This window comes from Pleurodeles waltl, chromosome 7 (assembly GCF_031143425.1).
Source record: "Pleurodeles waltl isolate 20211129_DDA chromosome 7, aPleWal1.hap1.20221129, whole genome shotgun sequence".
Lineage (NCBI taxonomy): Eukaryota > Metazoa > Chordata > Amphibia > Caudata > Salamandridae > Pleurodeles > Pleurodeles waltl.
This window is the reverse complement of record NC_090446.1, coordinates 80,947,136-80,968,562: the sequence shown is the minus strand read 5'-3', so window position 1 is coordinate 80,968,562 and position 21,427 is coordinate 80,947,136. Positions and strand designations below refer to the sequence as shown.

Sequence of the window (21,427 nt, the reverse complement as noted above, 5' to 3'; positions counted from 1 at the left end):
GTAAATGGAATGGTGCTGCTCTCATTTTGAAAGCTAGGACTCAAAAGTTTTCCATCATTTGACTAATAGCTCCGAAGTCCATTACTAGATGCCCACAAACAAGCAACCCCGAAAGGTATGTTTTATTGCACCCTTAGCCAGGACCAATAGCAATGATACCTTTTGTGAGGTACATGCAGACTACTTAAGTCTCTAAGAGTATTGCACAGCCATGCCATGCTTATGGGTACCTTTGCCAGGCAATTGTGAAACAAAAATGGATGGTCAGATGAATGGATATCAAACATAAAGGAAAAAGAAGATGGGGAGGAAAGAAAACACTGAAGGAAAGGATGAAAGGAAAGGACAAACTGAAAGAAAAAGGTGAGAAGTCAAAAAAGTAGAGGAATTAGAAAGGGAAAGAAGGACAAAGAGAAGGCGTGTGAAGAAGGAATTACATGGACAAAGAAAGTAGAGTCAATTGAGGGAAAAAAAGCAGAAGAGAAAGGAGAAATGTAGGAAAGAAAGGTGAATAGTAGATAAGGGAAGGAGTGAAGGAGAAAACAAGAGAAAGGAAGAACAAAATAAAGGAGAATAGAGATGAATAGGAAAGAGTAAATGAAAGGAAAAAATGAAAGACAGAAAGAATGAACGGTGAATGAGAAAGGGAAGAAGGAGAGAAAAACAGAAGAATACAGAAAGAAATTGGAACTCAAAGGTGAGAATGAAAGGAGAAAAATGAGTTAAGGAAATGGAGAGAGGAAATGTGGAAGAGGAAGGGAGAAACAAATGAAAAAAGGTATTGAGGGAGGAGAAGACTAGGGAAAAGGGAAGAAAGAATGCACAGAAAAGGAAAGAAAATAATAGGTTTTCAAGGAAAGAACTTAAGATGAAGAAATGCTTAAAGGAGAGAAATAAAAAAAAAAAAATAATAAAAAAAAAAAAGCTCTGCCAGTAGTACTGAGCTCAGTTGCATAATAAACCATCAGGATGATTTAATTTTCTTTCTCCCTCTTTCTCTTCAATGCATCAAAACTGAAATTATTTCACAATAGCCTCTTCTTTCATGGCCTAGACTGGCTTGCAACTTGTGAATCTGCAAGAAAGAGGTAAGTCACAAGGAGTTTCCACAAGACTGTGCGTGGCCTGTGGGAGCCTACACTGCCAACTTAAAAAGTCTGACAAAAACAGAAGCCATTTTTTTAAAGTGTTTCCTTGGTAGGAGCTGCATATTCTCAAACAGAATGAAATCGCACGTAGGATGTGTAAGCTACTAGCCTATTGGTAGCTCAAGATCGACCTGTTGGAGACCCCTGTATTAAACACTATCTCATTCTAGATCAAGTAGCTACATTAGACAGTCAAAAACTTTAGATAATTGGGCGTTTATTCTTGACAATAACTATTTCCTATACCAGAATAAAGTAAACCATTAGAAACATGGGACACCTATGGGACACCTAAGGGATTGAGATTTGCTCTATTTTACGCCATCCTTTTTAATGAGATGTCATGTGCCTGGACTAATTTATAATGAGACAGCTCACAAAGTGTTTACACTCGATGGTACAAATACTCACTTTTCTCTTTCCTGGAGAATATTTTCTCTGTTTACAAGGTGAAAGCAATAGTGGGCCCCACCAGACCTTTTCGATTTGGGCCCCACAAAAGATTCCGAACGGGCTAATTACAACATATTGGGCCTCTTCGAGATTATCCTTATTATGCCTTAGTATGGAGTGTGAAACCTGCCATTTACTGAACTCATAGTTTATTAAAAATTATTTTAAAAAAAGACAAATATGTGTATATAAAAATATATATGTATGTATGTTTGTGTGTGTGTGTCAGCTGTGCAGCCACTGAGCAAACCATCTTGTACTACCTGAGGAAGGCGGAAGCTGAAACGTTGTAGTAGAAATATATTTTTGTTCTTTAATGAGATCATCTGTTTGAGTCACTTCTTTCTTGGATATTACATTTTCTTGTGGCTCTTTGTATCCTTTGGGATCCAGATTTTTGCCCTGGCTGGCTGTTGTTTTCTTGTGATCCTGCATCTTCCAGTATATATATATATATATATATATATATATATATATAGGACCTGTGATTTAAAGTGTGTATGTTCTTCAATATAGAATAAGTACACTATTACTGATTGATCCCATTGGACAATGAAACAGCGCATAAGACTTCATTTGATGACACACCCGGACAACATTGTGACATATTAAACCACCTTCTTACTGACATCTCTAGGCCCTTTTGCACTGAATGGTCCTCCTATAAGTAAACAACAATACTGCCTTTTGGCTTATCAGGGGCATGCTTATCTTCCGGTACCCAGTGCTGGTAGTATTCGCTTTGCCCCTAATTAGGGGTTGTGGCCACGATGGTGCAATAAAATCATGGGTGACCTACCATTTCCTGGGGGTGACAGTTCATAGTATATCTTGCATGTGTACAGAATAGCTGCTGCATAGGTCGTTGAGTTGCCATGTGATAAGTAAGTGATGTAGCCATCATCAATTTGTGGAGGGCCACAATCCACCACTGAAAAGGGAACGGAAATAATGAATCAGAAGGAGATTTGATGCAGTGTCTTTGCTTTCAGCATAGTTTCTTCCCTCCTAAGCAGGGAATCATTTTATCATACTGTTTATTATGGTATTGTACCCAAAGTTATTCTTCTACCATATTTTACCAAACTGAGAAATATTGTTTTGTTACTTTATTAACAAACCACACTACGTTAAACATGTTAATAAACAATGCCATAGTTATTTTTTAATAAAAAAAATCTTCAGTAACATATAATCTACCAAACCTGTTGTCCTAGTTCAACTGTATTCAGTAATAATGGAATCCTGCATCATTACCCACACATGTTGAGGCTCAGCGTGAATTGCAGATTGTAAAAATATGTATTAGATCTTCTTTGATCTAATCATAGAATTATTTTTTAAATCTCAGCTGTCTCTCTAGTACCTCAGTAGCACTCACTTTGCCTCTGAAATTATACGTGCAGGGGAGCCGATAACGTGCTTCCACTTGAGTCTATTAGGTGGAGAGCCTGGCCGGAGGTGTGCAGGGTAAGAGCTGGTCCTATGCTACCAAACCGCCTGGGTCGCGCAGTTCTTTCACCTTCTTACCACTCCTGGACTCTACATCCCAGGATACATAGCAGACTGGATCAACAGCCAACTCTGGGCCTGTTTTAGAGTCTGGCAGAGCTGGTTACTCCGTCACAAATGTGACGGGTATCCCATTCGCCGTATTATGATCCCATTATAGAACTTGTAATACAGCGGGCAGGATATCCGTCACATTTGTGGCGGAGTAACCCCTCTGCCAAACTCTAAATCAGGCCCTCTGTCTCTGGCACAGGCTTAGGCATGCTCATCCTTTATCTTGTGGCAGGTAGGAGCCAATCACATCAAATGTGGCTCCTCCGTAATGGCACATAAGAAGCGGCGGTCCACTGCTCAGTGCCAGCAAATGAAAAATAAAACAATTTTATTATTTTATATTTCATTCCCTGGCTGAGCCATGAGAAGGTAGGGTGGGGCCGGGCATTGACAGGGAGGAGGAGTGATGGCCAGTGCAAGTGCGCATGCCGGTTTGGCCGGCCATCATTCACTTTTACATTTGTCGAATCCAGCTGTGTTGTACAGTCCAGTGAAGAAAAGGCACAGGCTCTCTGCCCCTGAACGAGCATTGCACCAGCTCTCTCAGGCCAATCCTGACACTGCTCTCATGCTGGGTTAGTGCATGAGAGCAGCGTCTGGAATGGGTGGGGAGTCTGGGAGATTGTGCTGTGTGGCCACCGGGAGCAGAGGAGCACTGAGACGGCCGGCAGCAGGACTGGGAGTGGCAGGGAAGCGTTTTGTTGTTTTGTATCCAACACATGATGCGTATCACCTCCACACCTGTGCGGAATCGAACTGGCTGTAAGAGAGTAGACTCCAGAACTGAGTTTAAGTAGGTTCATTATGGGAAAACATCCCATCCATAACATGTAGCTTCTAATTTCAACAGCAACTGACATCAGAGCATCACAGATGGATTATCTAAGCTCTGGAATCCTCCGACATTCTATATTCTCCCCTTTATAAATCAATACTACTTGTCAATGCAAGAAAAGAGCATTGGACAACCCCAAACAACATAAAAGAATACTTTACTGGATACCACACAGGCTCATGCTGGACACCATTTCTGAGTCCAACCACACTGACTCATCTGCTGAAGTCTCTCTGGCTTCCTAACTAGTCCTCTGCTTGCTCTCATATGCTGCTGTTATTCCTAGAATTCATGTATTCATGTTCTTAGCAGGCTGAATTGACAGGCACTCGTGCCCTCCCAGTTCCCAGCTGACACCATGAACCAGTGGCAGTGGTGAGCATCAAAGCGGCAACTATAGACATCAAGACATTTAATAAGAAACAAGTGGCAATGCTGCGCGTTCACACATCCCAACACCAGTGCTTAATTTGTGCTTGTTTCTGGTGCTGAGCACTGGCACTTATTTTTGAGGGCCGGCGCTTATTTTTCAGCCTCAAGCATTTGCTGCGAGCAAAAGACACATATGGGAAAGACAAAGGAGGAGGAAAACGAAAAAGCGGCACGAAGGGAGAAAGCAGAAGGCTGCAAGAGTGAGCTGAAGGGGCAGGGAGTGGCTGTAATAGATTAAAGAGGCCCTAGATGGCATCAGGACTACGGTGCCTCAGGATTCCATGTTCACACAGTTAATTGCAGCAGCTGCGCATTTAAGAGGAGGGCTTTGGGCACCGGCACGTTTTTATTTACAAATTAAGCACTGCCCAACACAATGGGAGTAGGTGAGTAACAGTCATCTATGTAATGGGTAAGTAAGTCCAAAGAGCAACAAAGAGCAGAGTCTGCTCACATGGTACTAGTCCCAGCAACCTAAGCGGTGAAATCCCATCCTGTGAGACAGTCTGTACAGCTTTTGAAGAAGGTACCGCAGTACACGCTGTAAAGATGTTTCCTAAACTCCCTGATAAGTAAGAACAAGTAGTCACAGGATAAAGTTGCTCAAATTCATCTGTCCATTCATCCAGATCTTCACTTCATAAGATAACAAGCTTTCAACATAGAAACAGCTGACGTGTCTTGTCCAAAGGACTTTTTCAAGGTTGCAAGAATGTACAAAAACGAATTTAATGTACAAAAATAATAATGATAAAATTAAAAAGGGTAGTCTGAGAAAACAGGTAATCTAAAACCAAATGGTTACACCGGTGAAGAAAAACAGGGTAAAAGTGTGAGTTTATAAGTGTAACAAGTGAAAGACCCTAATAGTACACGGTGGCATGGCACCATATCAAACCACAACGCAGGTGCATCGAAAGCCCGAGTACCATAATTGAAAGGAAAAAAAACAACAATGCTTACCAAAGAGAGCCACTAAAACATTGTAACGTGAATGAAACACAAACTTGTAGAAAAAGGTTTGCATATGCAAAGGTGTGGGAGCCACAGTAAAAGCAAGAATGTGACTAGTAACTAATGTGTACCCTCGTACCATCCATGATGGCAGGGCGTTCTTGTAGCCTTAAAAAAGTCCTGTGGTCGAAACACGTGTCTGCTGTTTCTATGGTGAAAGCTCGATATGTTATGAATTGAAAATTTGGATGAATAAACAGATGACTTTGAGCAACCTGATCCTGTGACTACCTGTACTTACTTTGAAGGAGTTTATGGGAACACATTTATAGTGTGTGCTTCGGTACCTTCTTCACGAGTCATCAAACATTAGGTACTGTTGACTGCAGGTTGCTGCCAGTGCTTGTCACTCAGCTCATCTCCTTTCTGCTTCTCCATCTGTCCAGAATGGATTGGGCTCAGGATCTTTTGAACTTAAGTAGAAACTATCCTTTGCCTCCACAATGCAGAAAACCATGTGCTATTCTGGTTTACAATGAAGACCAACCTCTTCCCCTTACTTTGAACATTGGCAGAATGCAGCTTACATGCAGATGAATTGCTGTAAGCTACATACAGGATCAGCAGATAAATAGCACCAAGAAATCAATGGTCTAATTGTTACCAAGAAGAATGATGTGCTGCTTGGCAGAAACATGACTAACCCCTAGTAGTGTGCCTACCATTGATTGCCCAGTACCTTCATGGTTTGGTTTTGCGGCTGAAGATAGATCTCGGGGAGGGGAAGCCATCATTTCCAGGAATTTCCTCAACATAAGGCAATATACATTCCTGATTTTATTTGATACCTTGATGTTTAGCTGTCTCCATACAACTTGCTCAACCATTTGGATGCTCTGTGATCACCCCCAGGGCACAATCCTGTCAACTCTCAGCACCTACTTGACCCATAATCTCTGCCCATGTATTATACATTAATATCCCTTTTGCAGGTTGTTCATTTCTGTCTGGGAATGTACTGAGAACAATTGGTGAACACATTGGCCACATTGGCAACCCCAATGGTAGACAAGAGATACCCCCATTTAATACAGAAACCCACAAATGCCAAAGGACACATTCTGAAAGCCCTTTATTCAGATAGGTCTAACATACCTATGTGTGGGACTTCCTACATAATATGGTCTGGTCGCTATCTTATCTACTTTTGCTTATCAGCTCTGACACCACCTTTTCTTGTGTTCTAGTACAACTTCCCAGGTTTTAAGTGTCCAATGGTGAATCTGCCTGTGGATTAGTTATCAGACAGACTGAGTAACCATAAGATCTATGATCAGGCATCAGGATGGGAGACTTACTAAGATCTAGCACAATGCAGCACAGCAACCAAAGTTGCTGCATTGCACTATGATAGAGCAGGACAGGACTAGCACCTTCACTTAGTCATGGCACTGATGCTCTGTTCTGCAGCTCTGGTGCTCTTTTTGGTTACGTAGCAACACACACATCAATGCAAATGTGTCTGCTTGATTTCTAGAAGTGGTTTTATACAGAAAGTTCATGTTTCCACTATAAAATATTATGCTAGGATATACTCTAAAACTTTTCAAACATTGTATGTGCGCTCTACAGTGCATCCCACGTGGAAAGTTTGACGCAAAAACAACACTTCACCGTGATAACACCTGCCTCCAGCAGACATTATGGTTTGCGCAAAGTCCAGTCTACAAATGTTAGCTGGTAGGCATATGTGCCAAAAACCACCCGTTTACCACCATGGGGCCACCCCTTGATGCAAAGTAGGAGAAAGAGCTACGTGTTACTTTTTAGGCAACCTTTCGGATTAAAAGAAAGTTTTAGTACTGCCAAATAATTAACAAATCCACAATTGTGTGCCGGTTTGTGTCATTTTGGTTACTTTTCACCGATTCAAAGTGTTGATAAAACTGACCCCCCAATTCCTTGAAGTGAAGTTTTGAAAAATGTAGCTCATGTTTAAAAGATCTTCTATCTGTGCTTGCCCCTTCCTCTAAATCTAGGCCTCAACTGCATGATGTCTCCAGATATACAAAAGTCAAGATAAAGAGCTGTAACTTTATATCACAATGGATATAACACTGCAACCTCCAAGAATTAAAAACGGTTCTGGACAAATGTTACTTTCAAACCTATATCTCAGTGTCTTCCTGATCCTGTTCCATCTGTCTACTTGTGTCAACAAATCTACTTTTGGGAGAAAATTTAGAAAATAAGGCAGATTAAGAGTGGCTGATGGGCATCTTGTCAGCCACATACTATTCTTTTCTTCTTACCTGTAAGCAAACCTTTTATCCTAGAAGCCGTGTCTACTCGTTCCTTAGAAAAGTGATTAAGTTTGTGCTAATATATATATATAAAAAAAATAAACATAGTTGTTCCGAGTAGCTTTCTTCTGACCACTTTCCCTCTCATCTTCTAACATCTTCCCATAGTAAGCCACCTAATGCTATGAACAGTCATTTAATGAATTCATTTTCACAGTGTTTAGCGTGTACATGGATACTTTACAAAGGATTACATTTCTGGATCCCTCTGATGCATTCCCCTTTAAAGTGAAAGGACATGGTAGAAGCCGGAGGTTCAGTATGTTGGCCTGAGGTACTCACACTGACAGTGGTGGTAGTGGTCCCATAGTCCATGCTTTTGACACGTTGCCTGGTAGGACGTCTTGCTGCTCTGGTCCTGAAAGGAACAAGGTAAGAGAAGGTCAGAGTCTTGCATCTGAACAAGACCAACAATACCTGTAGAATGGGAGGAAGAGGTTACCAGGACCTCATCCACCGGAAAAAATGTAACTGGGGGATGGAGGAACGTAGGAGTCACATTATCGTGGCCTTAGGAACCCCCGTGTCAGGCAGGTTATATCCTTAGACTGACTGTGACAATGATGGTGGTTTGTTGAAGCTAAGTAAATTCTGCTCTCCCAGCAGCATTATTTTTGGGTTGAAATAAAAGTAAGAGAATAGAAGAAGATGCCCCTGCCCCAGTAGCAACTTACCGACATCACTACCGCATATCCTTCCAGGCATGTGACAGTCACCTCCTGGCCTGCCCTGTAGCTCTCCTGCTTGGGTTCCACCTTGGCGTAGGCTGGTACTGCATGTGTGCAGAGTAAATCTGGGAAGTGGAAAGCAGAGGGATTAAACTAAATTTTTATAAAAAAGGGAATGCTTATGAAAAGCAAGTAAAGAAAGAACAGCTTTAAGACAGTAAAGTATATACATTTACATCATATTTTGTATAAAAGGGATATCCTGAAACTGAGAGGACGAGAGCACTGACATTTAGGTACCTCGCCAGGGCCACTGGAATTATGTCAGACGGGAGGACATAATTATGTGGCATGGTTGAATAAATTACGTAAGGAAGAAGAAGCTAATTATGTTGCATAATGTGGCACATTTTGTGTGAGAATAGTAGTTCATTATTTTGTCACTTTTAATTCACAGTAGCACTGTCTCGGCAAAGATTCCACCTCAGTAATACCAGTTTAACATACAAATACAGCAATATGCAAAGACAGATTAGCACTCAACCTTTGTGGCCTTACACTGCGCAGGAACACGGTGCACCATATCAAGTTACCTTTGATCCGTTTGAGCTACAAACACAATTCTTTTTTGTTAAAATCTACAAATTATGGGGCCGATGATGGATTTTGAGGTAAGTGCGAGAAATCCCTAATTATGCGGAAAAAGCGGCTGCAAAAATCACATAATTCCAGTGTCTCTGACCTCCTGCGATGCAGCACAGAAACAGCTGGAGGATTGGAAGCCTTTGCTAAACATGTGCCCACTTGGCAATACCTGAAAAACTTCAGGTGATCTACAAACTGCACATGACAAACCGAGAGGAGAATTAATCCTATTTTGAGTCTGTAATGGTACTAAGGAATCACAACACTGTATTTCCACCACTATCAAAGATTACTATTAATGACGGAGCTCAGATTATAATGTACAGATGATGTCAATTTACCAGCATCGGAAAAAGGATGTTTGGCTCTACAGGCAAAATATTTTGCTGCTGGGGTGTGCATCATCCTGTGTAAACAATTTTTAGTTGCTTTCTTGTAATTTTGTGCCACTTACTGGGTGTCCTAAGGCAACAACTTTGGTAAACCCTCTGGTGGTGCCAGACCTGAAGTGGCCTCTTACACCATAAATAAATAATATCCCCTTGCAGTACTTAGCCTCATCCGGCTTGTACTATTCTTTATGGCATTGTGTTCTGATTTTCTAGTCTGAATTTAATTATCGTGTTTTAAACGAATTCGCATTTAAAAAGACATTGTGTAACTACTACAATTTTTCCGATGAGAAATAATAACAGCACTTTAACTAACAGTTGCAAAGAAACAGCACAATCCACACGTCTCGTGCTGGGTCTCTTGCTCCCATTAACCCTGCCTTAGCCACACCTGAAGGGCATCTGTTCGGGCCCATCATTCACATGTCAGGGGATGGATGGAACCCACCTTCACCAAAGGACACAGAGAACAAACTGATACACACCATGTGTAATGCAAGCCTGCAACATCACATTAAATACCTTTTAAGCATCCTTTCCCAGCTTTTTGTCAACCACGTGCACAGTCTGGTACTTTTCATTTAATTGTTTAATGGTTAACAGTGTAACCATGGCCTACCAAATTGTGATGTGCAATCTTTCTTTTTTTTTTTTGTAAAACAATAAATCAGGAATGGCTCAATGGGTCACATGGGATATGACAATTTTTGCAAGTAGGATTTGGCCCCATTTTTCTCCCTTCTTTATCCATGTGAGACTGTAGGCCACATGTATAAAGCATTATTCTAGTTGCAAATTAGCCGATTCGCTGAATTGACCCGTTTGCGACTAGAAAAATGCTTTTTGGGATGTACAAAGCTGAATTGTAAATTCGCAATTGTTACTGAATCGTAATTTGGGTTTTGCGATTCAACATTAGGAAGGGGTGTGTGGAGGGCATCCCTTCCTAATGCCAAATCTGAGAGGTATGTACCAATGTTTTGCAACCAAAATGCGGCCTCAAAACAGTCACATTTTACCGCCATTAGAAAGTTGCTAGTTACCCATTTGCAAATGGGAAAGAGTTCCTAAGAGGCCTCTACCCTTTTGAGAACGGACTACTGCCTACTCTTATATTGTTCAATCTCTTGCTTACATTCTGAATTTAGAAATTAATCACAGACCTGGGGCCACGAGAGACGCGCAATGCCTGGTGAAAAACTGCCTGTCTCCTTGCAGTGGCTCTGCTCCATACATCCTCATCTGTTCCTTAAAAACTTTCAGATTCTCCATGATGAGGTTCAAAAACCTTCAGATGGTTCTCATGGACCTCGGTATAGCCCTCAGATACTGTCATCTCACTATGAAAACCCCTCCAGCAATCTTTCAGAAAAACCCTGCTGGTCCTACAACATTTCATGGCAATTAAGGTCAGAAACCCTTGGCATTTGCTCTCCTAGAAGGTAGTCTCAGGGCACTCCACCATGCCCTGTGGCTCTTGTTATCTCTTTAGACACCCCCAGTTAATTGTGAGGTATTCCTGGCCCACCCTCAAGCTCTCTGGGCCACCTCTTAGAAATCCCCATTATGTTCTATGAGACCTTAAGGATAAGCCAGCTTTCAGACAACCACATTTAATCATCGGATACACCAGCAAGATTAGACACCACTAGATGCCCCTTAGACGCTTTCAGCATACACCCAGACACTGCTGGAAGGTCCTCACAGATCCTCAGCCAGCAGCCCAACATCCCAATTAATACATAGTCCACCCTCTGCCAGACAGCATTAAATTGACAATCAACCTCCCATATCTAGTCAGGCATTAGATGTCCCTCAGAGACTCCACCCAGCCCTTCAGACGTTCACAGCAGTCTGTTTGAGTCTTGCCAACATCTAGACAACCTCACCATCCCGGATGATAGCCTAGACCGCTAACCCCAAATTGGTCCTCAGAGACCCCGAGAAGGCTGTCGGCTTGCCCCTCACACATGCCCATTTGGTCTCCATTCCAGGGGGCTCCAAACTTTTCTACAGTGAGAGCAACTTTTGATCGGTGAAAATCATCATGAGGTAATGAAGGCTAAACAACTTGTGCATTGTTACCAGACGCCCCCCCCCCAAGCCTAATTGACTTTAAGCCTATTGTCCATAAAGCCAGACACTATGGCCTGAACAGAATACTTTGACTAGGAGCACTGTGACAGGGCTCCCATGTGTCAGTATGAACATGGACTTTGGGAATGTATGAACATGTGTGCGTATGAATGGGATATATGTGTATGGATGAATGAAAGCCTGTGTCAGATGCATTTGTTGCACAAGACACCTTTTTCATTTTTTATGATGACAACACAGTGAGTTTAGCATCTGTTTATTTTTGACAGAGTCCTTTTCACTTGGGTTTTTGGTTCAGAGCATGCATGGGTTTTTATAACTTGTCATGTTTGGGGCACATTTTGTATTCAGGATATAAGGGGCTTTAGGCACAACCACTTAGTATACGTTATTTAGGTTTTCTTGTTTATCATGATAGTGGTTGCCTCATATTGCCTTTTATTGCACGTGAGTTTTATCATGCTAACTGAATGTTAAAATGGTGAGCATGCACACTGAAATTTTGTAATGGACATTATGCAAGTGATGCTGAAAGGGTATAATTAAGTAACCTATCATGTATAATTGATTGAAGACATGTGGTATGCTCTGTGGCGGCTGGTAATTTTAAGAGGGGTGGGGCGTGGGGGAGGGGGTACGTTACACATGCACACATACACCTCACACACACCCATTCATTCACATATGTACTCATATGTCCATTCACAGCAATCACTAACAAATACACATACAGTCATACACACATGCTCGCACCAAACATTAAAAAAATAATTACATCTTACCTCAGCAGCTCTGACAGGGAAGCCTCTGAGGTCCCAGGAGGGTTGAGACTGCTGCCTTCCCTCATTGGCTGGCCAAAGGTCAACCAATGAGGGAAGGCAGAAGTCACAACTCATCACAGACTGGGATGGGGTCAGTGAGACTGCTGACCCTCAGCCCTACTCTGTGACGAGGTGTCACTGCTTGACACTTGACCCAGGGTGCTACAGGGATTAAAACTGAAGCACAAGGGTCTAAGGCAATCAGTGTCATTCCCCCTCGTCATGAGAGGGAGGGCCTTGAGTCACCTTTGCTGGGCTGAAAAGGTCACGCCCACAGGGCTGTGACTTCTTCAGTCCAGCAAAGTACAGCTCAGGCCGCCAGGAGTCTGCACATTTAGCGCATGTCCTGAACCAGAAGAGAATCTATCAGGCTGACTTTTGTTCAACCTGACAGATACTCTTCAAGTCAGGAAAAAGGTAGTGGGTTGTGGCCCCTCAGCCCGTACGGATGGGCCTCTGCTGGGTCTGCTGCTGGTTCTTAAGCATTTGAGTTTAAATTCGTAATATTACGGTTACCCCTGACAAAGGGCGTAGTCCTGAAATGCATTGGGTTTAAGTCATCAAGGTTACTTGCAACAAACTATTAACTGTTATAAACTGCAACAATAAGCTGGAGTGGCATTTTATATGAAAAATGGAATCATCATGTCTCTTGAAAAGCATTGATGAAAATTTTGCAGAAAATATGGATCAAATGTACAAAAATCTTATAAGATTGGATCAACATTGTTGATGTATTGGCTTAGGCCAGTTGGCAGTGCATTTTGGATCTGGTGCACAACTTGGGCACTACCCACCATCATAACATGACATACCTTTCACAATGAGTTGAGCCAATGCATGTATAAAACAAATATACAACCATTTTTTTTAAATGGGAGAAACTTGAAGTGCAGAATAGCATGCATAATACGGAAGTTTTTTCTGCACTTTAAATTCCTCCCACTTATATTTGGTAATTTTGGAGTTCTAAATATGATACCATGTCAATCACCAACTGGGATACATACTGTTTGTAAAGCAACACTTAAAGGGGGGGAATTTAAACTGAACAGTTAGCTTTATGTTTATGTGGATTACATAAAACTCATCATTTCAATGTTCTCCCATTCCAAACTGTCACATTTACAAACAAAAGGCATCTTGCAGCCAGTGGCCTGTAGCTAAGGTGTCATATTTATAACAGAAAAATAAACCCATTTGTTTAAATGGGAGGGATTTAAAGTGAAGGAACATGCTTCATTAAATATTAATATGTAATTTGCTTAAGTGAAGGTGGAAAATAATATTAAGGCTTAATGTTTCTTAGAAATATTTTTCTTCCGTTTATTTTTTATTTATTTTTTAAACAAAAATGACTATCTTTCATTTCTAAATATGGAACCCTGTCTACTGGCCACTTTGAGAAAGAAGCCTGTTGTTAGTAAACCCAACACTTTGAAATGGAAGACAAATTAAAATGAAGAGTTTACCTAATTATTAAGTTAACTCTTCAATTTAATATTCTCTAATTTAAAAGCAATCAGTAACATTTTTGTTTTCATGCTCCAATACTGATCTGACAAGGACTTTTATTTAAGAGTTAAATACTTCAGTGCCTCAGTTCTTCACCTCTGTGCCACAGTCTAGGTCATAAGTCCAACTGAGCACTGCTCCTTATCAGGCCCTAGTGTCTGCAGCCTGAAGACAGTAATGTAAAATAAACACAGGCTTTGCTAAATTTTAAAAGGAAAATGTGACCCTGTGCTTATTTAAAAATGAACTCAAGGCTGTGAGGTACAATGAAGGTGTCTGCGAGCTACTGGTAGCTTGTGATCACCCGGTTGGAGACACCTGCTCTAGACACACCAAACTGTTCTTGAGCCAATCCTAAGACACAACATTGATATTGAAGCAACTCTACTATGTACATAGAGATCCTTGGTGTGCCCTCACACATCCTTCATGCCATTAGAATCCATGAACATGCTCTCATGGGCCCTCAGACTGACTCTACCTTCAGCTGATCTTTAAACGCTCCTAGTAGCCTACAGGGACCGTTGGCTGGCCCTCAGATTCCACTATCATGCCGACAAAAGAAACCGAGACTGTCATGTGCCACATCCAGCTAACACTACTTGAGCATGCTCTTACAGAACCTCAGTGTGCCCCCAGACCCCACCAAACGATCCTATAAGGACCCTTGTTTCTCCCTTAGGAACCCTCCAGCATCCAATAGAGCTCACATGCAAACACATTTAGCTGTAATGCAAAATGCAGCATCGCTCTGCTGTCTGTGTGGCCTGACACAGCCTCAATATGCCTTCAGACCCCTGCAGTAGATCCTGAAAAGACTCTTGTTTCACCCTCAGAGGCCAACACAGATTGACGCTATGCACCCCGCCTACGCCTAGAACTCCCCAAGGTGACCTTCACATTTCTCAGTGTGCCCTAGGTCATCTCCAGCCAGACCCGAAAGGCCCTTTTTTCACCCTGCAGATACAACCATCTGCCCGCCAGAGGGCGTCAATCAGCTTTCAAACGCCCGCATTTGGTCTTTAGGCACCTGTTTAGCTGGCCTTCACACTCCTTCAGAGATCCAGTCAACTATCAAATAATCATCAAATCAGAAGGAAGTTAAGAGAGTGAGGCAGGGAAACAAAGTGTCATTTTGCTGAACAATGTTGGCCCAAACCTGACCTTTGCTTGAGCTCTGACTGGAAATCATGTGATTGCCAGGAACAGATCCTGGATTTGGCAAACTTTGCTTTCAAATTCCGTGCGCAGCCCATGCACTTCAAACAGTCCTTGAACTATCACCCTCCTCTGTCATCCCCTGGCAAAAGTCACGCTGAGTTGACAATGCAGACAAAAACAATTGCATCTACCGTTTCAAACCACACAACCATGAGTCCTGGATATATGGAAGTGTTGACTTGTATGTGTTAGTTATGGTCATCCAGCTCATTTTTATGGTTGTGAAATGAGTAGCACAATGTCACTCATTTCATCAACCTTACATGGAAAGATGCTAAACCAACACGGCCTGTGCTATGCAGGTTAGACACACATCTCTGAAACAGCCTCTTCACACACAAGGATGTAACTTTATTTCCACAGAGTTCTAAGAAGAATGGAACCTAGTTTATTCAAATTTAAATTCCCAAAAAAGCTTTTTGTCACTTCTTTACTGCTCAATTTAAGTAAGGCACAAGCTGAATTTACAACATTTAGAGCCAGCCTTTTCCTAAAATTGAAATACATATTTTTTTAACTTCCTGTCATTCAATCAATTTGGTTTGAATGGATTGTAAATCTTACCAAATGATTCAATCCTGTCACATTTTATCCATAATTCTCATCATTACCATTGCCATCAACATTGTTATATGATATTAAGCCCGGCTCACTCACCGATCCCTTCACAGGATGCATTGTCCCTGCCCAGGACGTACCCATGGGCGCATGAGCAGAAGTATCCCGCAGGGTAGCTGTGGCAGTAGTGGGCACAAGGCGTCTTACTGTTGGCACATTCGTCATGGCCTGGGCAGTGGGTGAAAGAAAGAAAAAAAGAGAATTTATTCTAAAGGGTTCAGAGGCTTGGGAGGCCCCTCCGCACAACCAGCTTGCCCCATTTATCCACATGTAGCATTGAGAAGCTGCACCCTCAGGGCCCCAAGCGTGGGTATTGCATCATGCTCCACTCTCATGGAGGTTGTTAGGAAGCAGTGGGAATGATGCAGTTATGCGGTGGCTATAGGGCCGTCCACGTAGTGACGACCCTCATGGTGGTGTGTGCACTTCCTTTGTGCCTGCTACTGAGCTGAAAGGACTTTCAAGAGCTCCTGAATTAGTACAGCAGATAGTGAAGGCCTAAATCTTTGACAAAAAGGGCAGTTTTTCTCATTTTCAGGCACAACACTGCCTTAATTTAGCCTATGTGAGGTGGTACTTTTTTGAGGCACAGGTGTATTGATGGCTTCAATCGCCCCCTCAGAAATGGAAAGTCAGCGCACGTTTGCATTTTTTTAAGTGAGTGGCAGCTTTCCCGTGGCATTGAATGTTTTGGGAGTCAAGCTACCTCACACCCGTGCAGCCTCCACAAGGGTTTCTGCTGCAATTGTTTTGCATGCAGATCACACCCCAGGTATGAAGAAGCATGAGTGATCTGGAGTAGGTTGCTGTGGGGGGCTCTACTGTGCCCCCTCTGACACTTGTCAGCACAACAGATGCCAGTTCTGGGGCTCACAGCATTGGGCATGGATTGCTGGAGGAATCAGGGTCCAATCAGAAGAAGGTTTTCCAGCTGTCCTATTGGCCCTGGAATGGCCAGAGGCTGTGGCAAGAATTCACCAACATTATGCAGTAAGCCTGTTATAAGTCCAAAGCTGGTATGCCCTGGTGGGTGGAGGGGCCTGGGGAGCCAAGCAAGATTGGTGCACTAGAGAGAGGATGCCGACAGAAGTCCAGGTCATCATGGTACCACTCCCTGGCAGGCACTACAGGTGCCGACCTCCCCCCAGGCTGGAAATCCTAATGGCGAGCATGCGTACCAAGTAGGGGGCAGAGTGTTGCAGTAATCGCAGCTCCATTTCTTCTGGGAGCTGCAAGGCCCTCTGATGGTGTAGGCACCCAGCGGCAACCTGTGCAGGACAACAGTGGATGGGCCCACGGAGGAACTTGTGAGGCCCATGTTGTGGGCTCATTACTCTCTTGGGCTGTTCATCACTAATATGGAATTCAAACAGGGCTTGAGGCAGCAGAAAGAGGTGCACATGTATATGAGTGGCACGCAGGTCTCTGGAACAGCTACAGGTCAGTATTGGGGGGCAAATAAGTCTATACCGACTGTGGAGCACGAGACTGCTCCATGGTCAGTGGTGGCAAAGATCTCGGAACTGGCATCACCTAATGATGGCAAGCTGGGGGCATAGAGGAGGTGGAAAAAGGTCACAAAATGCTTTGGCTGCTTTGGGACACCTTTCTGGTCCACACAAGAGTGACAGCCGTGGGGCTGGGACCTCCCCTTTGGCGTGAGAACGGTCCGACACTGACCTGGGAGGAGCTCAGGACAATATTGATCAGAGCCCCGAAGGGGAACAAGTGCAAGGTTAGTCTCCTGACTGTGGGAAGGCTTACACTGACAAGAGACGTGGACATCAGGGCAAGTGGCACATGCAGGAATGTCATGAATGGATCGGCATCAGGCGGGGAGCATCAATGATGAGGTGCAGCGGCTGGGCTCAATGGTGGGGCGAGTGCAGGACAGACTGCAGCAGGTGGTTTGGCGGGGCGGCAAGGCTCTGGCGTAACATAGGTGAGGCAGAGGGAGAGGGAGTCGGGGAGGATGCCCCTGTGGCAATCTCCATGAGGAACTGCAACCACGACACAGGGGAATGATGGGGTATTGACTTACTTGGGCATAGATGATTTCTTGGGAGGTCATTTGATGCAGACCACAAAGGATAAGATAGGGGCAAACAAGTATCTCAATTTGTTAAATTGCTACATACAGAGAATGTAAACAAATAAGTCTTGAAAGGAGAGGAAGGGAGGTGGGCAAGAGGCCAAAGGTGCCCAGTGCAATTGATATCTGGATGGCAGAGCTGACAATTTCAACAGCATCTTAAGCGGGAAGGCAAGGGCCTGCTAGAATTTTAACAAGGGAGCCTGTTATAGGTAACCTGCAAGTTTTGCCATGACTATTCCACATGCAGGGGAAGGTCCTCCCTACTACAGTAAACAGGGGGGACAGCAAAGGAGCAGCAGTATGGAGCAGATACTCTGCTTCATCCGGAGGCAATACTACTGTGGTTGAAAAGATATCCTGATTGTGTCCCAAAGTCTTTCTTGGAGAAGGGTTTTAGCTTTGGTATTCAGATACCCTACACAGCTCCCAGACATGTTGAACACTAGGACGCCCTGCAGAGTGCTGGAGAAGCCGTTGCAGGAGAAGCTGTGGAAAGAAATAAGTCAAGAGGGATGGAAGGGTCATTGCTGATTCCTCAGCTGAGAAAGTTAATGGTGTTCCATCTAGGGGTGGTCACCAAAGGAAGCTCCGGGGCAGTTCAGGTTGATGCATCTATCATGGCCTCAAAGGGCTTCAGTGAATGATTTCATTGACCAGATGGATTGTCAGTGTCATATTTCAGTGTAGACACAGTAATTAAGTTAGTGCAGAGGTTCAGAGTGGGTGTGAAGTGACAAAATTACAAACTGCCTTTTCACCTTCTACTAATGCAACTAGATGATTTCTACTTGTTGGGAGGACTATTTATGTGTGGCCACTTAGTTGACAAGTGCATGCTCATAGGACGATGAGGTGCTTGTGTAGGGTTTGAAACTTTAGCACCTACCTGGAATGGCTGGTTCGCATAGTAGCAGCGTAAAAGCAGGTTCCTAATTACTTGAACGGTTTCCTGCTTGTAGGGAGAGCAGAGATAATGGGAGAGTGTGCAAGACTGAAGAGGACATTGGGGGTGGCCACAAACAGTTTGGTGTACCATTGGCAGCCAAAATACAGAGGGACCGGCAACTACTCTGTCATTTTGGAGGATTGAATTGGACTTGGTGGCAATAGTATTGCAGTTTCTAAGTGACAATTCAGAGGTGCTGAATGATTCAATTAATAAACTGCTGTGGAATCGGGAAGTGTGAGCTATGATGAGCACAAATTTCTAGGATCATTTGAATTTTTCTTGTAGGGTGATGGTCCCTGGGGGGTGTTTTTTGCAGACGCACTGTATTTTCTATGCGGGGGACTGTAAAGATACATTGCAGGATTCGTTTGTCAAGCCAAGGGAAGGATGACTTGTTTGCTTTGGAAGTGTTTTAGGTGGGTTATAACAGAGTAAAATGACCCAATGACATTGAAGGTGGAGATTTCTTAAGGGCCTCAGGAACAGGGGGTTTGGGACGTTCTGGGAGAAGGCATTGGTAGATGGTGCACTGGCCCAATCTTTGACAGTGTAATGCTATCTGTATTTAACCACTGACTCCATATTGACCAAACTTGTGCTTAGCTTAGCTTCAGGTGCCGTCACCTTAGTGGTGCAGGATTTTTCCACACCAAGCTTGTTTTCCACATAGAACTTGTTTGAGCTTCTTCCCACCAGCACTGGGTTGCACTGTGCAGGAACATACCATGGGGGATGTGGACAGTAGATGTAATAAGACAGTCTCAGATTGAGAATGTTTTCAATGTTTTCATTACGAAAAAGTACTGCTCCTCTATCTCTGGAATGCGCATCAGGGCAAGGTCCGTTCCTTTGCGTGCTTTCGGCGCAGACCGAGTACAGCCAGCGATTGAATTTCATAACTTACTCGAAAGGAGGGGCAAGGTTGCCAGAACCTTCCTCTTGGGTTTGTTTAAGGTATATAAGGTGGTGAAGCTTGGCACTGAGGCAGAAGGAACTCGTTTTGGGGGTGGACGCACTGCCCAAAACAAAATCCCTTTGGGGAAGGTTCTCCTGTTAGGCTGTCCAGGTTTCCTCAGCTTGACGTTGGCAAGGATGATGTTGGATTCGATCCCCATGGTGATGCATTTTTATTCTTGATTATCTAGCGTTGCTGTATATATATATATATATATATATATATATATATATATATATATATTTATTCACTGCATATATTCATTGTTGCATTATTGCACCTTTTTCTGCCTGTCATTGTTTAACTGCTGTGAGTATTTGACCATTTACACGTGCTTTACTACACTCTAGTTAAATGCTCATGTTCCTGTTTTTGTGTGCTTTTATTTGATATCTGGGAAGTGCCTTAATAAATGTATTACTCAAACTTGGAGTGTTGCATTCCTTGGCATCGTTTTCATCTTAGTTTGAACCACAGCAGAACAAACAGTAAGGGCCACAGTACGGGCTTCCTTTAATTTTTCCTTTGATATTGGAAGTGCGTCTGTGGAGTGAGGAGTTGAGAAACAGGAGGGTGATGTTTGTGTCTAACAATGCAGGATGGCCAGGTTGTGAACAGGACCACTGTGTGATGCTTGAGTTTTGAAGACAGGAAAGGTAGTTCAGGGATGATGTTGGCTGACCTGGTATGGCATGCCAAGGATTTCGAAGGGCGTTTGAGGACGTCATAGACTGACCACAGTGACAATGGTAAAGTTATGTGCTTACCCCATTCCATTGATACATGAGTTTACCCTTTGCTGCAATTGTGGGCCTTTTTTGGAGTTAAGGGGCAGGTGTGAGGGCCCCACAAGAATGCTTATGGGTGTTGGGCTTGCTGACACTGGTTTCAGTTAAGGGCAATAGTGGAGGCTTTCTGGTTAGGGATGAGGGAAGACAGACTGAAGGGTTTGAGTAGGTGGCAGAGCAGCAGTGTGTGGAAGGATGTTCAGCAAGCAATGAACTAGCAGTTTGTTGGCTCCTTGAAAGATGCTCCTCATGCTGAGTCTCACTGGTAGGAGATATGGCTGTTTGGACACTTCATGGTGAGGTGGGCTTGTGTGCAGGCTGAGAGGCAATTTGTAGGCAACCACCGGGGGCTTGACAAAGATGGTGCTGAGGTGAATTGGTTTGTCCTTGGTGGGATGCTTTGGTGCAACTTGTGGAAGTACAGGGCAAAGTGGGGCAAGCCCGATGTTTTGATTGTTTATCTGGGGGGAGAATGATATGGTACAATCTACTGAGTTCGATTTACTGAAGTCCATGCAGTGATACTTGGAAATGCTGAAGGTCAGCTAGGTTTCCATAGATGTTTTATGGACTAGACGATTTCTAGGATGGTGTGGAGGAGTGCGCTGTGCTTGTCTAAAGCACAGAGCCAGGAAGGAGCTGAATAAAAAAATGACTGGTTGCTGCAAGAGGTCCATGTGATAGCACACCAAAGCATTCTTTTTGAGTCTGCTTTTGCTCAGGCAGGATGGGGTGCAGAGCAATAACCTGTATCTTGAAGGTGGGTCAAGGTCACTAGAAGAGTGGATGTCAGAACTTAGGAAGTTCTGGGTTGAGAGGGACAGATAGGACACCTCAGAGAGTGTATTTCTGGTGGTGGTGGAAGGCGAACTGTTCAGCTGACTGGAAGAAATATGTAGTGGGGTGTAAGAA

The 21,427-nt window shown here is 43.4% G+C and overlaps 1 protein-coding gene across 1 annotated transcript in view; it reads right to left on the bottom strand.

Moving 5' to 3' along the window:
• The window catches only part of LOC138247198 (mannan-binding lectin serine protease 1-like), a 58,254-nt gene that overhangs the window by 14,995 nt on the left and 21,832 nt on the right, over positions 1-21,427 (bottom strand). Inside the window, exons 4-7 of the mRNA XM_069201941.1 lie at positions 15,768-15,896; positions 8,426-8,544; positions 8,034-8,109; positions 2,401-2,532 (exon numbers count right to left, since the gene is read on the bottom strand). Of these exons, the coding sequence (XP_069058042.1) occupies positions 2,401-2,532; positions 8,034-8,109; positions 8,426-8,544; positions 15,768-15,896 (456 nt within the window). The remainder of the gene's footprint in view (positions 1-2,400; positions 2,533-8,033; positions 8,110-8,425; positions 8,545-15,767; positions 15,897-21,427) is intronic.